Raw genomic sequence first — 22,618 nt, 5'->3', positions numbered from 1 at the left:
CAAACGTTGTGTATTTTCCGACAATACGTTAGAGGATTCGTTTTAATCGCAATAAAACGTGCCCGTGTGAATGCCGCCATAAATGGGCACGTATAAATAAGAGGTTACATTATGAGATTCAACCTCGCAACCAGGGGCTAATAAATATATATTATTGAATATATAATGATATCATAATAAACCCTTATACTGAACAACTGCTCACTCACCTTTACTGGCTAATATGGAGACACTATAGGCCTAGATTTCATCCATAGGCCACTTCAGCCTCATCGGATGGTAAGACTACGTTATGTGATAAGATGAAAAAGCGCTGCTAGTTACAGGACAAAGGTTGCAAGTTAATTTACGGTGCTGTGCGTTTCAAAAGAGTGAAATAATAAGAAGATCTTTTAAAGGATACAAGGTAGCTCAGTGTAAAGTAGAAACGTGTTTTATTTAAAATCATAGCAAGGACACATGCGTGGTCAATGGGCCATTACATTATTTGGAGTTTGCATGAAACCCGAAGCCTTTAGTTTAAGCCTTTAATAGCGAACCACAGCCACGCTTAAAGAAACGTCAAACAGAAGGGGGTATTCAAAGGAGCTTTATTTGGGCATGAGAAAACATACATTGGTAAAGCGTATGAGAACTATGTCACATTGTGTAATTTTTTTAAACAAATAGTTGCATAGGCCTATTAACTGATAATTCAGCTCCAAATGCGTCAACTTATGAACCTTGTCATGTCTATACAGCTATATATGCATAGAGTCGTGCCCATGCAGTGGGAATGTTGGCGATATCGCCACAATAACGGTCATTATGGGCTAAGGAGAGTCGACCACTTATAGATCTTTTTTCTTTTATTTTGCGCATCGGCTGATCGAGGCGTGCCGCGCAACAGAGGCGAAGGCATAATACCCACGATCAGATCGGATGGATTAAAACAGGGTAAATCGCTTTCAGTCATTGCGCGACTGACTGCCAAGGTTCTTTTTTTTTTGTTTGTTTGTTTTTTTCTTGCTCATTTGGGCACCATGGAGAGCGCCCTTTGACATCGTTGGCCCAATGAAACCCCGGTGATTTCGGAATTGAGAACCTTCGGAACAATGGGATTCAGTTTTCGGAGTAAAGAGCCCATTTTCGGAATATAGAACCTTCGGAATTGAGAACCTTCGGACCAATGGACCTTCGGAATTGAGAACCTTCGGACCAATGGGAAGTCCCCTAGAAAAATAGCAGATCTACAAGCTTGTAGATCTGCTATTTTTGAAAAAGTCGTGAAAATGTGTGCAAATCTTTGAATATATGTATTTTTAAAGCGAACATTTGTAACTCAGATTTTGCCTCTGGTGGTGGTCCCTAGATATTTTGAGATGGGGGTCCGTGGCCAAATAAATATCATTTTGGGTGGGTCCTTCACATGAAAAGGTTTGAGAACCAATGACATAGTAGTCTCTCAAGAACAGACTAACTGAGCTCCAGTTAAGTGAAAAGGACCTTTTCTTTGACGATGGCCGGACAGATTGCTGACATAGAAACCTAGGTTTTTCAAAAAACCTTAGAAGGATTCAAAAGACGCTTATAGAATCGGGTCAAAATTCTTCAAAAATAGCAGATCTACATTCTACAAGCTTGCAGCGCGGCACTCGGTGCCGTGCTGTGAGCTTGTATATCTGCTATTTTTCAATAGTTAAAGCATAAAATAATGATACACAATAATGTGTACCCGTTCTAATCCAAAGAGACTTACAATATGCAGGTAATACATCACTATAATAAGCAAGGTAATGTGTCAGTACATCAACAACAATATAACAAATGCATAGGAATATCAATCTAGAAAAACAATAATATAGGTTGACCCATGCACCTACCTAATCAGTAAAACACTTTTCTAGCCAACTAGCTTCATGTATGGTCATTGAGTGTTACTACAGTACTGCTAGTAGTGAGGGAAAGTTAGCCGATTGCTACATCAATCTGGGAACTAAATCTAAATCAGTAGCTTTCTTCACAAATGTGTTCATAAAGGTGTCTACTATCACATCTGAACTTTGTCAAACACAACTCCCTTGACATACTGTACTTTGGGGAGCCAATCAAAGTTGGGGGTATCCCAAGGGCCTGGGATCAATATGAACGTATGAGGTGTGTAATTAGGGTATTTTTGGTCTGCTCAATCCATTCCAACCTCATGTGCTAAGTGTTCCGATTCTCCTTTTGAGCATTTTTTTTTTTGCTGAAGCCCCAAAATCCACCTCCTCCGAGCACAAAATGTTTTTGCGAAAAATTAAAGTATTTATTTTCTTGAAATTTGAGGTGTTTCCATTAAAAGATTTATGCGCAAAAGCCTTAATGTGCAAAAAAAATGGAAACGCCACTACTGTCCTCTCACATCATATGAGTTCTTGATTTCACAATCTTGCGTGCGCAGATTGCCTCTGTGTCTTGTTTTATCCACATGAACCCTAGCGTCACATTGTGTTGCGAGTTTGTAGATCTGCTATTTTAACTATTTTAGGTACAACAAAGCTTGTTTTTAAAGTGATTAACACTAATACCACTCCGTCTTTCTTCCTCCTCAGTTGATGAAGAGGGGACGGACGCGGCCGACAGCGAGCGAAGGCCCCATTTCCCACATTTCTCGTACTCGGCCAGCTGGGCCTAAGTGAGCGCTCCCACCCAGCCGGACAGCCAGACAGTATTGCCTTCATTCGTGGCCATTTTGAGGAAAACGTGAAGCCATTTTAGGAATCTCCTTCTCTGCTGCCAGGCAGACGTGGAGAAGTCTTTCTAGGGACTTTAAAAGAGGTTTTGCACAGTGGGATGGACTCAACCCGGTCTCCCCACACACAAAAAAAAGTCTCCTACATTTTCAGTGTTATTTACTGCAGAAGGCAATGTTTTTGTATAGTTTTTGTGCCAGGGACACCACAAGAGAACTTTTTGTCAAGTCAATTTTATTTGTAAAGACGTTTAAAAACAACTATCGTTGACCAAAATACCTGTTTGCAGTATTGCCCCATTCGTGGCCATTTTTAGGAAAACACATAGCCGTTTTAGGAAAAAGAAGACTCCCCTCTTTTTCCCCTTCTCTGCTGCCAGGCAGACGTGGAGAAGTCTTTCTAGGGACTTTAAAAGAGGTTTTGCACAGTGGGATGGACTCAACCCTGTCTCCCCACACAAAATAAAAGTCTCCTACATTTTCAGTGTTATTTACTGCAGAAGGCAATGTTTTTTGAATAGTTTTTGTGCCAGGGACACCACAAGAGAACTGTTTTCAAGTCAGTTTTATTTGTAAAGACATTTAAAAACAACTAATGTTCACCAAAATACCTGTTTCCAGTATTGCCTTCATTTGTGGCCATTTTGAAGAAAATGCGTAGCCGTTTTAGAAAAAAAGAAAGTCTCCCATCTTTTTCCCCTTCTCTGCTGCCACGCAGACTTGGAGACGACTTTCAAGGGACTTTAAAAGATGTTTTGCACGGTGGGATGGACTCGATCTCCCCACACTAAAAAGGGGGAAAAAAGCGTCCTACATTTTCAGCACTATTTTACTGCAGAAGGCAATGTTTTTGTTATTTATTTCTTTCTCTGTCAGTTTTAGGTTGTCAACCCAGGCATTACATTTGTATACCACGGTTCTATTGTGAAAATAGCAGATTCTATATTCTACATTCTAAAATAGCAGATTCTGTGAGCTTGTAGCTCGGCTATTTTCACAATTTCTGCCTTCATATTTGACAATATCGCCAATGCTCAATTTGTCATTTCAGAGGTATTAAAAAGTCCTTAAATTGCAATGTGTTGATATACAAGTGTGATTGATTGAATCTGTATTTTATTGACTCCATCCAGATACAATTATAGCATGTAATCCTTATGAATATGACATTGACAATAGTTCTTGGTTGCTTTTTTTTATAAGAAAAAAATAAGTTGCCTTATATGTGCAGATGTTTGGCATCATACCGACAGGGGGTCGGTAGTTTTTTGGCAGGTTGGGGGTCATTCTTAGCTGAGAATAATCCTGCCTTCAAGTCATGTTGGAGATAACGTAATTACGAAAAGTATGCGCGGATGTGCCGTAAAACTCTGCGCCGTACTGTTTCAATAAAGAGAGTAATGGCGTTCAAATTATGGTGGTGAGAGTTACTGGTTATTGTTGGTCTTGTGACAACAATGTGTTTTCTGTGTTCATTGACGTGTCATACTGTTGTGAGATTCATGTCAAGCACCCCCAAACTGATACATATTTGGCCACGGACCACTTTTGAATAGTCATTGTGCAATTGTGCCAGGGACACACCACGAGATAACTTTTTTGTAGAAACGTTTAAAAACAACTAATGTTGGCCAAAATGCTGTACCTCGAACCACACCAGCATTGGACCCCGGGAAACCCCTCAAGGACCCCCTCTTCAGCTTTTCACGGCAATCTGACGCTGCATGCATGATTTGAGGCATTTTGTTCCAAAATGTGTATGGCAAAAGTCGACCTGCTGGTGGAGCTATAACAGGCCTTTTTTCCAAGATTGGTTTTGGGGCTCTTATTATATTATATGAAATGGGGAGTGACACGCAGCAAAGGTCGTCAGAATCGGGACTCGAACCCTCCACATCAGAGCGTGTGGTATGCACCTGGACCGCTAGTCCAGCAGGTGCTATGACCAACGTTTTCGGCCATTAATTGGTAAGCAACCCGGCCTGGCGGTGACCTGTGCCACGAGGGGTAACCTTTTCAAATTCTGTATTTAATTATTCAACCCATGTAAATGTTTAAATTTGAGAATAACATTATATAAAAAAAAAATGTATGTATTTAAAATACGGAAAGTAGTATTTTGATACAAATTACATCTTTTTTTTCCATGCCAGCCAAATACAAATGACAAAATACAAAACAAGTATTTCAAATACATATTATTTTAAATACTGCCCATCTCTGTTCTCAACCTGTGGGTCGGGACCCCCAGGGGGGTCCCCACATTATTTTGGGGGGTCCCCAGATGATTAACTTAATGTGCAACAGTGTTTTCTCGCTCAACAGTAAACAAACCAACATAAAGTTTAAGTGTATAGACTTTTTAATACCTCTAAAGCAGGGGTTTTCAAAGTGGGTGACGGGGCACCCTGGGGTGCCGTGACTGCAGTCCAGGGGTGCCGCGAGATCTTTTGATAATATTTGGAATCTATTTGGACACTTGAAAAAATATTTAGTGTCATTTTTAAACTTCAAGTACAAAGTCATTTTCAGTCAGTTCTAACCAAAATCACTATTGTCTCAATGTTTTCCTCGCAACATGATCACTAAAATATCGCCACTGTCGGGCAGATGCCATTTCAAATGTGTACGTCTTTTGGTTAAGGAAAGCCCTGCTTCATCATACAAAACTGTCGCACAAAAATATAGTGAAAACAGCAAATCTACAAGTGCTTGAAGATCTGCTGTTTTCACTAGTACATTTTATATATGATAAATACAAAACAAACGGTTTTGGACATACAAGGTTTCCACCCGACAGCGACGATATATGCTATAAATATAAGGTGCTGGGAGTGAAAATTATAATGTAGGGGTGCCTCGGATTAAAAAATATATATATTTATGGGGTGCCCTGAGACAAAAACGTTTGGGAACCCCTGCTCTAAATGAATGATGAGTACAAATGGGGTCCACTTGGTTCCATGTGAACACTGTGGTTAATAAGTGTTCACACTTACAGACTTTAGCACGTAATGACATCACTGAATAGGCTATTCTACTTAGGCCTATTTATTTTTAATTTGTATATGTTTTAGAGCAGGGGTCTTCAACAGGGGGTCCGGGACCCCTAGGGGGTCCTCAGAGTTACTACAGGGGTTCCTCCAAATCTCTGAGTGATAGAAACTTTTTTCTCCTTTTTTATCCTAACAACTTGAACACTTGCGTTTAGAGCACATTAGAGCAGGGGTCTTCAACGTTTTCAGGCCAAGGACCCCTTAGTTGAGAGAGAGATGAAGCAGGGACCCCCACAACCTGTTCATAGATTCCATATAGCTAGTTTGACAGCAAAATCATCAGTGTATTTTGGATTCATGTAAATTTGTGTTTTCAGATATTTAACCACTTGAACCGTCAATAATTAAAAAAAAAAAAAACTTGACCTTTCACTCTGTACTTAGTCTGCTCTTTTTCCCCCTCTACGCCAAAGCTCTTTGCCAAAAATAGCAGATCTACAAGCTCACAACTTGTGAGCTTGTAGATCTGCTATTTTTGGCTAAAGTTCTCAGAATATGGACACTATACAGGTTTAAGTGGTTCATATAAAAAAAGAGAAAAAAAAGTTTCTAGCCTATCACACAAAGATTTGGAGGACCCCGGTAGTAACTCTGAGGACAGAGGCCTAGGGGTCCCGGCCGGACCCCCTGTTGAAAACCCCTGGATTAGACCACTGTCCAGAGACATATGGGCAATAGTGCTTAGATGGTGTAATTATACATTACTTGCACCTGGTGAGAGAAAAATGTTTGTGCAGTTCATCTCAGCTACGAACGGCAGCATTTAATTTCCTGCAGCCATTAAAAGGTAAGCATGCAGGCAGCATAAATGTAGCTCTGGTCCATCGCGTCGCTCTGACAGACCCGTCGGGAAATGGCTGGACCCGAGTATCTCAGCCCCTCCGAGCGCTCAACTTCAGTCAAAATAAACAAAACTGTTTCACTACTCACCAAACCAAAGGTAGTTTTGCGTTGTTGAAAGTATATTCTCCGCGGTGGTGAACCCCTCAGCACCCCACCTGCTCTGTAAAATACACTATTTTTGGCATGAAATAAAGTGCATCCAACTCGACCGCCGCTTATTTCCGGGTTGTGAACCACTAGAAATTCGCGGGCGCTGCGCGGCCGCTCCATTCCTAGGACTTCGCGCCCTCCGGGCGCTCAGGCAGGACTGCTCTATATTTGATCAACATAAGGGTTTAGGTTTTAAGTCAGATTAAAATGTTTTCAAAAATCCATTTTTAGATTAACACACACAAACAATTACAGCATGTGGATGGCGGCCATTTTGGCAGGCATCTTGAAGAAGGTGTGCAGAAAGCTGATTACATGAATTATTTTTTTATAATTTTTTATCAGCATCACAGGCTGCCCAGAGAGCAGTGAACACATTGCTGTCTCATATATTAGTGAACAGTGCCCCCCAGTGGCGACAGGGGGCGAATCAGGCTTCAGACATGTCCGTTTTGTGGAGGCTTCATGTCCGTTTTGTGGAGGCTTCATGTCCGTTGTGTGGAGTGTGGGCGTGGCTCTTAAAGGAATGTATATATAAGATTGTATATGCGGTGGCCGCTAGGTGGCTCGAGGTGGGTGCGTTTTATTTCATGACATCAAACATATAATTTTCCGTATGTCTGTCTGAGTGAGTGTCTGTCTGTCTGTCTGTCTGTCTGTCTGTCTGTCTGTCTGTCTGTCTGTCTGTCTGTCTGTCTGTCTGTCTGAGTGTCTGTCACAGCGTTTCTCCTCAGTGGCTGGAGCAATTGATCTGAAATCACCATTAGCATATGAATACACCTGACATAACTGTGAAGCCTGTTTGTCACTTTCACAAATCATATGCTGTATATTAGCATTATATTGTTATGGTGTATCTATATCTATATTCTGCATCTAGCTTGAGGCATGTCTATTCTGCATCTAGCATGAGGCAACATGTTTAACCAGCTGTGTGTGTGTGTGTGTGTGTGTGTGTGTGTGTGTGTGTGTGTGTGTGTGTGTGTGTGTGTGTGTGTGTGTGTGTGTGTGTGTGTGTGTGTGTGTGTGCGCGTGCGCGTGCAGGCGGGTGGCGGGCTGGGGGTCGGTTGTCTGGCCCTGTTACAGATTTTGTCCAAAAATCATGCAGATCGGTACACAGTATCTCTGTAGCCATTAAACGAAACGGGTATTTCTTACATTGATGCTCCTACATATTATCATGCAAGCACCAGTTAAAGTTACTTTCCATCCCTCATATACTGTGTGTAGAATAACCGAATTTTATTTACAAACCGAATAGTGGGATCAGCTCAGTTTAGTCGGATAACGAATAATCGCTCACATCAAACACTTTTCCGAATGTCTATCTGTCTGTCTGTCTGTCTGTCTGTCTGTCACAGCGTTTCTCCTCAGTGGCTGGAGCAATTTATCTGAAATCGCATCACCATTAGCATATGAACACACCTGACATAACTGTGAAGCCTGTTTGTCACTTTCACAAATCATAATGCTGTATATTTAAAATAGCATTTTTATGGAGTAGCTACTATCTATTCTGCATCTAGCATGAGGCATATCTATTCTGCATCTAGCATGAGTTTACAGTTTACAGTTTAGGGATTTAGCAGACGCTTTTAATCCAAAGCGACTTACAATCAGCAGATAACATCACAATAATAAACAAGATAATATGTCAGTACATCATCAACAATATAACAAATGCAAAAGGATATCTATCTAGAAAAACACCATATAATCAAAGTTCTAAAAAACAAAACAAATGCTAACTAGCTTCATGTATTCATTGATTTTTCTGTAGTGCTAAGGGTTTAGGTGGAGTCTGAAAAGGTGAGTCTTCAGTCCACGGCGAAAGCTAGCGAGTGAGTCCGTTGTTCTAAGTGCGACAGGGAGTTTATTCCACAACTTGGGGGCCAGGAGGGCAAACTGTCTCGGACGAGTGGATTTTTGCCCTGGAGTTTTTAGCGAGGGTTCTGTCAGCATCCCTGTGTTGGCTGATCTAAGTGACCGGGTGGGGGTGTAGGGGTTGATCAGCTTCTGGAGGTATGGAGGAGCCATACCTTTGGCTGCTTTGAAGGTCAGCATCAGTGTTTTGTATTCAGTGCGGGCCGCAACCGGGAGCCAGTGGAGGCTGCGGAGAAGGGGAGAGACATGTGAGAACTTAGGCTGGTTGAAGACCAGTCGTGCCGCGGCATTTTGGATCAGTTGGAGAGGTTTAAGTGCACATGCCGGGAGACCAGTGAGGAGAGAGTTACAATAGTCAAGCTTTGATATGACAGATGTCTGAATGAGGAGCTGGGCTGCCTCCTGGGTGAGGAAGGGTCTGATTTTACGGATGTTATAGAGTGTGAACCTACATGACCAGGTGACTGATGCAATGTGTGCCTTGAATGATAGCTGGCTGTCCAGGACCACACCAAGGTTTCTAGCAGTAGGAACTGAAGTCACAAATGCATTATCTATGGAAATAGTGAGATCTTGCATGGGGCAAGACTTAGCTGGGAAGAAGAGTAGCTCCGTCTTGTCCAGGTTCACCATGAGGCAACATGTACCAGCTGTGTGTGTGTGTGTGTGTGTGTGTGTGTGTGTGTGTGTGTGTGTGTGTGTGTGTGTGTGTGTGTGTGTGTGCGCGCGCGCGCGCGCGTGTGTGTGGGGGGGGGGGGGGGGGGGGTTGTCTGGCCCTGTTACAGATGTTGTCCAAAAATCATGCAGATTAAACGAAACGGGTATTTCTTACATTGATGCTCCTACATATTATCATGCAAGCACCAGTTAAAGTTACTTTCCATCCCTCATATACTGTGTGCACAGTGCAAATCCTATAACCCACACACTGCACATCATTTCGGAGCTCATATCTTTGAACGGGTAAGGGCTAGTCCCTACTAATTTTCCAGAGGTAATTTGTTTTTATGAGCAAGTTTACGGGTAGGTGTAATTAATAATATTATATTTCACCCTACCAGCAGAGTCGGCTTTGTTTCATCGCTGCCTGGCAGTTTGTTTGTGATTTAATTTCTGCTATTGAAGTCATTGGTTCAAGGCAAGCAACTCTGTTACTATCTGAATCAGAACAGACTCTGATTAACACTTTCTTTCATTTGAGAGGGCAGCACAGCGACTGTTGCATGAGGCATTGACCAATTTCACCAGGGTGTGGGTCTCAAATGAGTGAGAGGAAAAACATGATTGTACACATGTTCTTGGAGAGAGTGAGTGAGTGTTTCCTCCAAGTAATTGTTTTTATTACATTTTTCTTTTGTGGAAAGCCTTCTGTAACAACTAAAAGAATACTCAGAATTTGGCAAGTAAGCTTAAATTCAACTTACTGTTGTATGAACAGATTTCTCGATGCATGACTCCATTATGCGGCTAATTATCAAACTATACAATAGGGGAAAAAAGAACGATGAACCTTCCTTTAACAAGCTGTCAGTGGTAGGCTCAAATATAATTTACAGAAAATGTGTATTTACTATTTGCCAATGCACACACCTGTGTATTCTTTTTGTGACTTGTCTGTGACACTAACACTCCACTGACACCCTTTGTCACACTAGTGTGTGTGTGTGTGTGTGTGTGTGTGTGTGTGTGTGTGTGTGTGTGCGCGCGCGCGCGTGTGTGTGTGTGTGTGTGTGTGCATACAGGCAACCTTTCACCCTTTTCATCTCCATTTATCACTATTTCTGCATTTTGTTTTTAGGATATCAATGTCCCATACGTGAAGACAGACGGCGTCCAGGAATTTGAGGACTCTGTTCAGTTTGAGACGGTCTTTGTCCTCCCAGACTTCGACTCTCCTGACTACAGCGTCCTCTACAAACTAGACAAGCACATCATTGGACCTCCTGTGCTGCTAAACTGTGCTGCCAAAGAGGAGGTGGGTCCTGGATTGAATGGTCTGAGAGGGGTCTTTTGAAGGCTGAAAAGACAAACGTTGCACTAAGTAAAGCAGGCATGCTTTTGAGACTAGACAATCAATATAAATACACAAATTGCTATAGTATTAAATAATACATTTGAAATGATTTCCATAAAATGTCAATGGAGTGTAGTAACACTACCAATGTGTAGTAATAGCAAATACAAAAACATATTTACACTTAGTCAACCTACAGGGCTCTCCAGTTCATGATAGCCAGCACCGTACCAATACAGGTGTGCATTCCCTAACACCCTGCCAAGGCTGCTACTGTACCAAGACATGGCCTTGGCAAAAGGCCCACTGACCACTCCAGCCATCTCTTTAAGGAGGCATAGATAGATAGATAGATACCTTTATTATCCCAAGGGGGAAATTCAGTTGTCCAGTAGTAGCACAGCAGTATACAGTTATTTACAAAGTTACAGAGACGTAAGAAAAAATAGATAAGAGGGAAAGAAACAAGAGAACAAAAAAAAGAGCAGTACAGTACCAATAAAGAGAAGGTGCATCAATAGAGGGGGCGAATAATATATAAGTATACATAAAGTGTCTTGCAAAAAAGACCATAGCAGTCAATGCTAGTTAGTGCAAACAAGTATCTCACTGTCATTGTTAAACAAAGCAAAAATACTCAGAAACTACCAACACAAACTAATAGTGCAAAGTCAAAAAAAAAAAATCAGTGCGAAAAAAGAAGAAACTAGGAAGCGTGTCACCGCAAGACGCACATGAGCACTCTTCCTGGACGGTCCTTTTGGGTCAAAGTCAATACAGCAATAGTTCCTTAGAGGTCAATGTCAATACAGCAAAGGTTCCGTCAGTCTAAGTTAGGAAGGGAGACCTTTTCAAGCGTCCGTTATGTGTCTCGTTGTACAGCTTAAGGGCAGCCGGTACAAAAGATTTTCCTAATCTCTCACATCTCCGTCCTGGGTAGGTAAAGCGGTCGTTTCCTCTCTTACTCCAGTAACTGGTGATCTCTAGATGGAGGGGGTGGAGGGAGTTCTCCAAGATGGAATCCAGCTTCCTCGCTGTGCGCACACTGGTTACTTCCTCCACCCCCTGCAGAGAGGACCCGACGACAGAGCCTGCTTTCTTCACCAGTCTGTTTAGGTTAAACGTGTCACCTGCTCTGTTGTTGCCACCGGCAACAACAGGCAGAGAGTGCTCCAAATACAAATATTGTATACAACCACCTTGTCTCCATTAAACTGCATCTAATGAATCTGAGTGGAAGACTATCCCTCTGAATTTTGTTATCACCACTTTAAACAACATGGTCGTAAACTATATCGGGAGTGACATTTGCTAAATAGATTCTCTTTCAAATAGCATAGTATAGGCCAGGGGTCTCAAACTCAATTTACCTTGGGGCCGCTGGAGGCAGAGTTTGGCTGAGGCTGGGCAGCAGCCTTAGCTTACATGCGCATACGTGTGCACATGCACATGCACTAATAAAACAAATTAGCGCATGTGCATTAATTTGTTTGATTATTATACTGTAGTTTCATACCAGTCTGAGAACTACTGTATCTATCTCCCCATCAGTCTTCTCAAATGTCTTTGATTTTTTAACACAAAATAAGATGAACAAGGACCCTGGTGTAGACAAGTTGTGTTTAACTTATGGAACATGTACTGTACTGTTAACTGTACTGTATTATTTACAGTTTTGAGGTTCATATAAAACTTGCGGCCGCACTAACATTAAACTTTCATATTAAGGTGGGGGCCACAAAATATCGTCTCGCGGGCCGCAAATGGCCCCCGGACCATCAGTTTGAGACCCCTGGTATAGGCTATGAGATAATTTATATAGGCAGCCTTCATTGCAGTTCTGTGTGTTTGAATAATCAGATTATTCACATGAATACAATGTGTTCAGTGTTTTTTTTTTTTTGAGCGGTTGTTACACCGTCTCCTATACGTGGCCTTTGTGTATGCGTGCGTGCGTGCATGTCTGTCTGTCTGTATGTAGCCTGCAGTACCTTTTCTGACCACACATGTTAAGGGAGGGGCGCTGTTGTTCAGGCCAGGCCAGGCACACTCACACACACACACACGCGCACAGCCTCCACCGCTCAGTTCACACGACACAAGTGTGATTTTTAATGCACTGTTTACCTTCGTTTCAGACTGAGAAGATCCCAGCATTTTGTCCGATAATCGACTGCCAAGCCAAAAAACATCTGAAATCAAAAATGCTGGAATGACAGATTACCCAGTCATTCCAGTAAAGATGCTTTATGATGAGGAGGTCCCCTCAACCTCCACGACTCCTCCTCCTCCTCATAAGGATTACAAGGCCCTCTATGAGGAGCTCTTAGAGAAATATCAAGTAGAGGTCTGTATTATGTTCATCTGTCTGTCTGTCTGTCTGTCTGTCTGTCTGTCTGTCTGTCTTTTGTCTGATTGTCTTTTATATTCTTGCCCTCAGCAACAGAGGATAAGTCAGATGAGAGAGATGACCCATGAAGCCAGCCAGGGGACATCTAATCAGGCCAGCTCTCAGGTATTTCAATACAGTATCCGTGTGTGTGTGTGTGTGTGTGTGTGTGTGTGTGTGTGTGTGTGTGTGTGTGTGTGTGTGTGTGTGTGTGTGTGTGTGTGTGTGTGTGCTTGCGTGTGCATACAGGCAACCTTTCACCCTTTTCATCTCCATTTATCACTATTTCTGCATTTTGTTTTTAGGATATCAATGTCCCATACGTGAAGACAGACGGCGTCCAGGAATTTGAGGACTCTGTTCAGTTTGAGACGGTCTTTGTCCTCCCAGACTTCGACTCTCCTGACTACAGCGTCCTCTACAAACTAGACAAGCGCATCATTGGACCTCCTGTGCTGCTAAACTGTGCTGCCAAAGAGGAGGTGGGTCCTGGATTGAATGGTCTGAGAGGGGTCTTTTGAAGGCTGAAAAGACAAACGTTGCACTAAGTAAAGCAGGCATGCTTTTGAGACTAGACACTCAATACAAATACACAAATTGCTATAGTATTAAATAATGCATTTGAAATGATTTCCATAAAATGCTAATGGAGTGTAGTAACATTACTAATGTGTAGTAATAGCAAATACAAAAACATATTTACACTTAGTCAACCTACAGGGCTCTCACTGTTGTTCCAGTTCATGATAGCCAGCACCGTACCAATACAGGTGTGCATTCCCTAACACCCTGCCAAGGCTGCTACTGTACCAAGACATGGCCTTGGCAAAAGGCCCACTGACCACTCCAGCCATCTTTTTAAGGAGGCAGAGAGTGCTCCAAATACAAATATTGTATACAACCACCTTGTCTCCATTAAACTGCATCTAATGAATCTGAGTGGAAGACTATCCCTCGGAATTTTGTTATCACCACTTTAAACAACATGGTCGTAAACTATATCGGGAGTGACATTTGCTAAATAGATTCTTTCAAATAGCATAGTATAGGCTATGAGATAATTTATATAGGCAGCCTTCATTGCAGTTCTGTGTGTTTGAATAATCAGATTATTCACATGAATACAATCTGCATATGTGTGAATGGATTTCTAACAAATTAAACACATATTTATTTAGGAAATGTGTCATTAATTCCACCGCTCAGTTCACACAAGTGTGATTTTTAATGCACTGTTTACCTTCGTTTCAGACTAAGAATATCCCAGCATTTTGTCCGATAATCGACTGCCAAGCCAAAAAACATCCGAAATCAAAAATGCTGGAATGACAGGTTGCCCAGTCATTCCAGTAAAGATGCTTTATGATGAGGAGGTCCCCTCAACCTCCACGGCTCCTACTCCTCCTCCTCCTCCTCCCCCTCATACGGATTACAAGGCCCTCTATGAGGAACTCTTAGAGAAATATCAAGTAGAGGTCTGTATTATGTTCATCTGTCTGTCTGTCTGTCTGTCTGTCTGTCTGTCTGTCTGTCTGTCTGTCTGTTTTTTGTCTGATTGTCTTTTATATTCATGCTGGCCTATGTCTTTTATAGGCCAGCTCTCAGGTATTTCAATACATTATCCCTCTCCATCTCTGTGTGTGTGTGTGTGTGTGTGTGTGTGTGTGTGTGTGTGTGTGTGTGTGTGTGTGTGTGTGTGTGTGTGTGTGTGTGTGTGTGTGAGTGAGGCCTACTGTGTGGTGTCATTGCTGTAACTTGGTATCTGGAATGTGATGATGTTGCTGCAGGGTGAACTATGGGGTAGCAATATCATTTTAGTACAGGGGTTCTCAAACTTGTTTAGGCTGTGACCCCCAAAATAAACATATATGAATTGGGGACCCAACTATTGTAGGCCTAATGTTCCCTTTTTGTTCATAGGCTGGGCGGCCCGAGGAGGAGGTGGAGCTGCTGGACCAACTGTTGGTGGTCTACCAACAGCTGCACCAACAGGTGGTCGTCCAGCAGTTGCAGGTGCCCCCTGCTTGGCCCAAGAAGGTGCTGGTTTCAAGGATGCCATTACTAGGTTACTGTGTTGACCAACTGTTGGCCTGCATGGCCATGGAAGGTAAGAACAGTGGTGTCAATTTCTGTAAAACACTGCATGTGTGGGTCGCGGACACATTTTCAACGAGTGCTTTTTCCTGTTTGTAACGTTCCCTTTTTGTACATAGGCTGGGCTTCCCCCTGATGGCTCCATGCAGAGGGCATGGCGATGGAAGGCTCTAATGAAGGTAGGAACAGTGCTGTACGTTTCTGTATAACACTGCATGTGTGGGTCACGGACACATGTTCATGGGCCCCTGATGTTTTATTTATTTGTTTCCTACACCTGTCCTGATTATATGAAAAATATGCGAAAATGCATTGCGATTCGATGCGTTGTAAGCTTGTAGATCTTTTTTTTTTTTTTTTTTTCAAGATAATTTAGAAAATGTTTTTGGTTAAGTGATGAATAAGACTGTTAGTATGGGCACGGTGATATTGGTATGGGTCCAATGTGTCCCTGGTCTGTGATTAAACAGACATCCTGGGTATGCATTAGGCTGCTAGGATACTGTGGGTTAAAACATCAAACTAGAACAATACATTCCTCCTTTATATTGTATTTAAACTGTGTGTGTGTGTGTGTGTGTGTGTGTGTGTGTGTGTGTGTGTGTGTGTGTGTGTGTGTGTGTGTGTGTGTGTGTGTGTGTGTGTGTGTGTGTGTGTGTAGGCTTTGGAATGGTTCTGCAGAGGCCTCTGTAGGGTCATCACTGGAGGAGGAGGATCCCGCATGACAGGAGACATCTGATACCTGTGCCACGAAGGGCATCCATCCATCCATCCATCTTCAACCGATTATCCGGAATCGGGTTGCGAGGGTAACAGTTCCCAACTGAGACCTCCAGATTTCCTTATCCCGAGCAACTTCCTCCACTCCCTCAGCCAGGGAGTATACCGAGGTGTTCCCAAGCTAGTTTGGAGAAATAATCCCTCCATCTGCCATCTGGTCTTTGGTCTGCCACGGGGTCTCCTCAAAATGTTCTAATTCTGTATTTATTTATTCAACCTGTGTACATTTTTTAATTTGAGAATAAAATGATATAAAAAGCAAAACAAATGTATAACATATAACTTAGGCCTAAGTGTTACTTGAAGGGCCAGTTCACCTCTGGGACAACCAGATCTTATTTTATTGTTGTTTGGGACACGATCAACACAATCCTGAGTTCAATCTGTGTTTTGAGATATTTTAGTATTTCAGCATGAATGATGATGCATTTTGCATCATATGAGTCATTATGCTGCATCATATGATGCAAAATGCATCATCATTCATGCTGAAATACTAAAATATCTCAAAACACAGATTGAACAAAAAAAAAAAAAAAATCATGATTGTGTTGATCTTGTCCCAAACAACAATAAAATAAGATTTGGTTGTCCCAGAGGTGAACTGGCCCTTTAATAGGCTACTCCAGTGATACTCAAAATCCGGCCTGTGGGCCACTTCCGGCCCACGGCACAATTTGTCCTCGAAGTCACGCATCCAACAAGTAAACTGTGCAGATTGGACCTTGCGTTCACGAGATAATGGCCAAAACATCTTGAAAGTGGCCAAAGAAATCTTTTACCAGTGGCTGTCTGACTAATTAGCATACCCAAAACGTCATTGTAAGCCTAATGCAAATCAAATGAAAGAGAGATGTACTGTAGCTCTACTTACAGTAACAACTGCATTATTAGCCATTTGGTAGCTAAACAGTCTGGGTAATCTATTTTAAGTAGATTGCTTGATTTTATTTGATTTTCCTTTTTTCCTTTCCTATTTTCTGTAAAAAGACATTTGTGTTGAATGTGGGCCAAGTCATAAATGACACTGTGAAGCAATTGAACGAGAGATGTGCAACCCAGACAAATGGCAGACAAATGTACATTAGTTTGTTTTAGTGTTTGTGTGAAATATGCTAATTGCACAGAATTATTAAAATTTGAGAAAATGTAGCAAATTACTTTGATTACAAATGGTGTCATTGACAGAATATACATGGAATTCCAAACCATACAATAATGCACATTGCACTATGTGGAAATGAAGCAAATAAAAGAGAAGTTATCAAGTAGGCCTAATGTCATTTTATCATTAGCCCACATGTTCAGAAGTTTGAGTATCCCTGGGCTACTCTGCCCTACAAAGGCAGTGCAGTAAAAAATAGGTTTAAAAGTGTTACACCTGATCAGCCAAATGAGATAAAGGCATAAAAGTGATATTATACAGATTGTATCTGTTCTTGAGCTAATTGTAATCTCACCAATATCATGGGGGCTAATTTGACCTTTGGGCGACACAAATAAGTTGTCAGAAAACGTGTTATGCTACTGCACTCTGCCTTGTAGGGGAGTAGGCTACTTTCAACAGCAGATCAAGTGATCGTCATGCACATCTTTCCACATATCCATAGCAGTGTCTGTTAGCTGGATATTTCACCAAACATCTTGTGAAATGTTAGCTTTAAAACGTGCGAATAAATCATTTTTGCTGATTTATCTGTGGACTGTGGTGATAACCTCTGATATTAAATCGATGTTAATTAGAACGACTTCAGGTTCAGGTATCTGTGTGTTGAGCTTATGTCCAACATGAAGATGAGATGTAGGCTATTTCTGGAGAAGATGAATGCAAATTAAATGTTTCAGTAACATACTGTGTACTACTACTGAGTTGTCAAACCGTTAGATTGTCCAAATGTTCAGTTTTATGGTTCTATTTAGTAACTTGGCTCCATCTAGTGGACATACTGGAGAGTGGAGACATGCATGATACGAGGCTCGGTGTAGCTGCTTTATATTTGCTACTCAATGCTCACATCCGGTCTAAAGCCCGCCTATCGTATCCGGTATTCTTCACGTTCACACACATGCACAAACTGTTTCCGTATCCGCTCCAGACCCAGACCGGATGAGCAACCTGCAAAAGGAATTGATACCAGGCTACTTCCTGAAGAAATTCGAATTCACGTCTTTTTAGTTTCGATTTTGTTCGGTTGCAGGCGAGACTGAATGCATTCACATCCCACCGACAAGCTGTTATAAGGACATTAAATTGGTAGGAAATGCGAATTTGATATATTTAAACTAACTTAGCATAGGCTACTTACTTTTGAGAACATTAGGGAGTAGTCTAGACTAGTTCAGTTCTTTTTAGATCAGTCGGCCTAAAGTTTGTTGTGACCTTTTGTTCCAGTAATATATTGAGTTTGTTCTTTTGGTGCTTATTTTCTCATTCTATTACTTGTAATATTCTCACATAAATAATGCAAGACTGTTCGCAAAAGCGAGATGGATGTTGATCAACTTGTGTAGAGAGAGTATGCTGCTGAGAGTAGCCCTGAATACAGGACTCTCATATGCATGAGAGCCCTGGGGGGAAATCTCGCTTGTTCGACGTCCCAAATGTTCGACGGCCCGCAACTTCGACGCGCCGATAGTTCGACTTGGGATCGCGAGATTTCGGCTCCGCTGTTTCGACGGCACCCTTTTTCGAAAAAACTGACGCCGGTCTTTCGACTGGGCGGCACGCTCTTTCGACAAGGCAGCACGGTATTTCGACAATGAAAAAAACAAGTCTCTCTCACACACGCACAGACAGACTCACAATGCCAACTTACCTCCCCGACTTTTTTGTTCTCTTTCTCGTCTCTCTCCCTCTCTCCCTCTCTCTCTCCCTCTCTCCCTCTCTCCCTCTCTCTCTCTCTCTCTCTCTCTCTGGATTAACATTACCTGAGGACGTGGGGTAAAGTAATCTTTACGGACGGGAAAAGCAGGGCCGTGCTTAGGGCCTAGGGGGACCCAGGCAAGGCAAACCCCGGTTTGAGGCCCCTGGCCCAATTTGGTAACCCTCTCTCCCTCCCTCTCTCTCTCTCTCTCTCTCTCTCTGGATTAACATTACCTGAGGACGTGGGGTAAAGTAATCTTTACGGACGGGAAAAGCAGGGCCGTGCTTAGGGCCTAGGGGGACCCAGGCAAGGCAAACCCCGGTTTGAGGCCCCTGGCCCAATTTGGTAACCATCAAAATTGCATATATTTTAAGTCCATGTTAATCATTGCCAGTAAAACAAACACGAGACTGCACCTCTAACGAGGAGCAAACTTGCGCTTTTTATCAAGGCATTCTTTCTTTAAATGTTTCACGCTAATGTTTTTTCATTCATCAATCAGCTATTTTCACTACTTTTGTGCCTATATATATATATATATATATATATATATATTTCTGAAGCCAGAGCCATATATACACACATATATACCTGGAGAGATACTTTCCAAATCTATCTAGACAACCTCTTCGGGTATATATCCTCTTTAGAATATACTGTATATATATATATATATATATATATATATATATATATATATATACAGAGAGAGAGAGAGAGAGATACTATATATCCTGCACCTATATATATATATATATATATATATATATATATATATATATATGTATATACAGTATATCCTAAAGAGGATATATACTCGAAGAGGTTGTCTGGATATATGTATGGAGACTATCTCTCCAAGTAGACCTATATATATCCATATATATTTGGAAAGTATCTCTCCAGGTATATATATATATATACACAGTATATACCTCAATGTCCAAGTTTTACATATTATATATATTATATATTATATATTATATATTATATATATATATATATATATATATATATATATATATTATATTTAAGTATTATATATAATATACTTCAGTGTTCCAATGTGTGCCACAGACAAAAACCTTCAACTGAAGGTTGAAGGTATATATATATATATATATATATATATATATATATATATATATATATATATATATATATATATATATATATACAGTATATTCTAAAGATGATATATACCCGAAGAGGTTGTCTGGATAGATTTGGAAAGTACCTCTCCAGGTGTATATGTGTGTATATATGGCTCTGGCTTCAGAAAAAATAAATAAAAATAATAATATATATATATATATATATATATAGTATGTATATATATATATATATATATATATATATATATATATATATATATATATATATAGTATGTATATATATATATATATATATATATATATATATATATATATATTATATACCTCAATGTCCAAGTTTTACGTATTATATATATTATATATAATATATATATATATATATTATATTTAAGTATTATATATAATATACTTCAGTGTTCCAATATGTGCCACAGACAAAAACCTTCAACTGAACTCCTATATATATATACCTCAATGTCCACGTTTTACGTATTATATATATTATTGCGACCGTAGGTCGCACTTACTACAGAAAGCTGCTCGAGGTGTCCGTGCGTCCGTCAGTCAGTCACACCTCACACGTCACACTTTTGCCCTGCTCATATCTCGGCCACCGTTGGCCCGATCCATGCCAAAATTTCCACACAAACTCCTTGCCTGCCAAACTACAACCTCCAAGGACCCCCAGAGTTCCAGGGACCCCCAGGTCCCTGGGGGACCCCCAGGTGTAAAAAAAATACCAAATGTGCAAAAATTACCAAATGACCACCCCAACGGGGCTGTTCACGGGGAATTCCCGGGGACCACCCACTCCTGGTGCTCCAGAACGGATGCAAAAGTGGTGGCGCCCCCAGTGGAGGACCCCCTGCCACTGCAGCTCACATAAAATGCCGTAACTCGGGCTAGGAGCGTCCGGGAGAGCCGGGGCCGGTACCTAATCGTCCGCCAAGGCAACGCGGACACCCCACCCCTCATTTCTCACATGGCCCTCTTCTAGCGCCACCTACAGGCCGATTTTTAAAACACATTTTTGGCCACTGCTCCTACAGTTTTGGCCCTCAAATCACGGAAATCACTACACAGTATGTCTACACTCATGTCATCAACATGGATCCGGAAGTTTTTGGAAAAACACATTTTTGCCCTATTTGTGGAGATAAGTGACCTACGGTCGCTTATCTCCCGATTAGGGAGTCTTACTGGTATATTATATATTATAAATTATATATATAATATATATATATATATATATATATATTATATTTAAGTATTATATATAATATACTTCAGTGTTCCAATATGTGCCACAGACAAAAACCTTCAACTGAACTCCTATATATATATATACACCTCAATGTCCAAGTTTTACGTATTATATATTATATATATAATATATATATATATATATATATATATTATATTTAAGTATTATATATAGTATACTTCAGTGTTCCAATATGTGCCACAGACAAAATTTAAAAAAGTTTTGAGGGCCCCCAAATTGATATTTTTGGGGGCCCTGGACAGTTTGAAGTGGGCCCCCCAGGATGAGATAACATTTTCACAGGGTTTATTGGGGCCTCTTAAAGATGTATGTGACATCACAGAACACACATGAAGGAACTGCTTGGGTAAATTAGGGCCATTGTTATCTGGCCTGCACCTTTGAGAGCCAATCTCTTTTCATATTCTAATGAGCTAATATGTCCAAAGCACCAATCTCTTTTCATATTCTAATGAGCTAATATGTCCAAAGCAATTGTTTCATGTTAACCCTCACTTCAACTGTTCTCTGTTCAACAGCTCAACTGGGGCCCATGCCCATATTGGTTAAAAAAAAATCAAAATCTCATGAGGCCCCCAGCCTGTGTGGGGTTTGCCTGTATGGACTGCACGGCCCTGTTTAAGAGTAGCCTAATGAATGACCACAGTCAGTGCGCAACAGGCTCCGCCAATCACTTATCTTACTTGTTAAAAGCAACATATTATAAAGACATGACAGTAATATGGGTGCATATAAACGTAAAATATACTCTCCTCCCTAGCTGTAGGCCTATGCACATATGAACATGTCTGTGTCCAATAGAAAGCTGCAGAGCATGGAGTTGTTGTTTTTTTAAACAAGGCAGTACAAGGCAAAAATAACAGGCTATCATCAACACCGTCGGATAGTAGCCTACAGGATGTTAACTTGCAGATCTGTTCTTTTAAGCATGCACACAGAGAGAGGGAGAGGAGAGCATGGAGGAGAGAGAGAAAGCGAGGGGGGGAGAGAGAGAGACAGACAGACAGACAGACAGAAGATGCGCGAACACCCTTTGCTGTTTTAGCACCTCGCAAAAACACTACTGATCTAATAGGTGTGATAACGTGCGCGAGCGCATGCATGCGACCGCTCCAGCTAATAAATCCGTGCACAGGGCTTCTAAATGGAGACCCACTCCCCCCACAAGTTGCCACCACAACACCCCTGCCTACAGTTCATGCATGTCACGAATACATGTCACTAAGCCAAAAATCCAACGCAACATAGGCTTCAAAGGAGCTTTATTGGCAAACACGGGCTTATGACAGCAGAACAACAGTTTGCATTTGGGCCATTGTGAGAAAGACAGTAACCAGTCCGCCGTTCGCCCTGTGGTGTGTGTGTGTGTGTGTGTGTGTGTGTGAGAGAGAGAGAGAGAGAGAGGGGGGGGAGAGACGAGATCGAGACAAG

General features: G+C 41.4%; 1 protein-coding gene across 1 annotated transcript in view; it reads left to right on the top strand.

Annotated features, from left to right (window-relative positions):
• LOC308308501 (RAC-gamma serine/threonine-protein kinase-like) overlaps nucleotides 1–2,656 on the top strand; it is a gene marked incomplete at both ends in the record, with an annotated part of 30,277 nt that extends 27,621 nt beyond the window's left edge. Inside the window, one exon of the mRNA XM_080753914.1 lies at nucleotides 2,574–2,656. Coding sequence (XP_080610040.1) covers nucleotides 2,574–2,656 — 83 coding nt within the window. The remainder of the gene's footprint in view (nucleotides 1–2,573) is intronic.
• Nucleotides 2,657–22,618: the final 19,962 nt, after the last annotated feature.

The sequence above is a fragment of the Nannobrachium achirus genome (genome assembly GCF_963921795.1).
Source record: "Nannobrachium achirus genome assembly, chromosome: 23".
NCBI classification, from domain to species: domain Eukaryota; kingdom Metazoa; phylum Chordata; class Actinopteri; order Myctophiformes; family Myctophidae; genus Nannobrachium; species Nannobrachium achirus.
The sequence above is the reverse complement of the archived record's forward strand: the minus strand, read 5'-3'. Positions and strand labels throughout refer to the sequence as shown.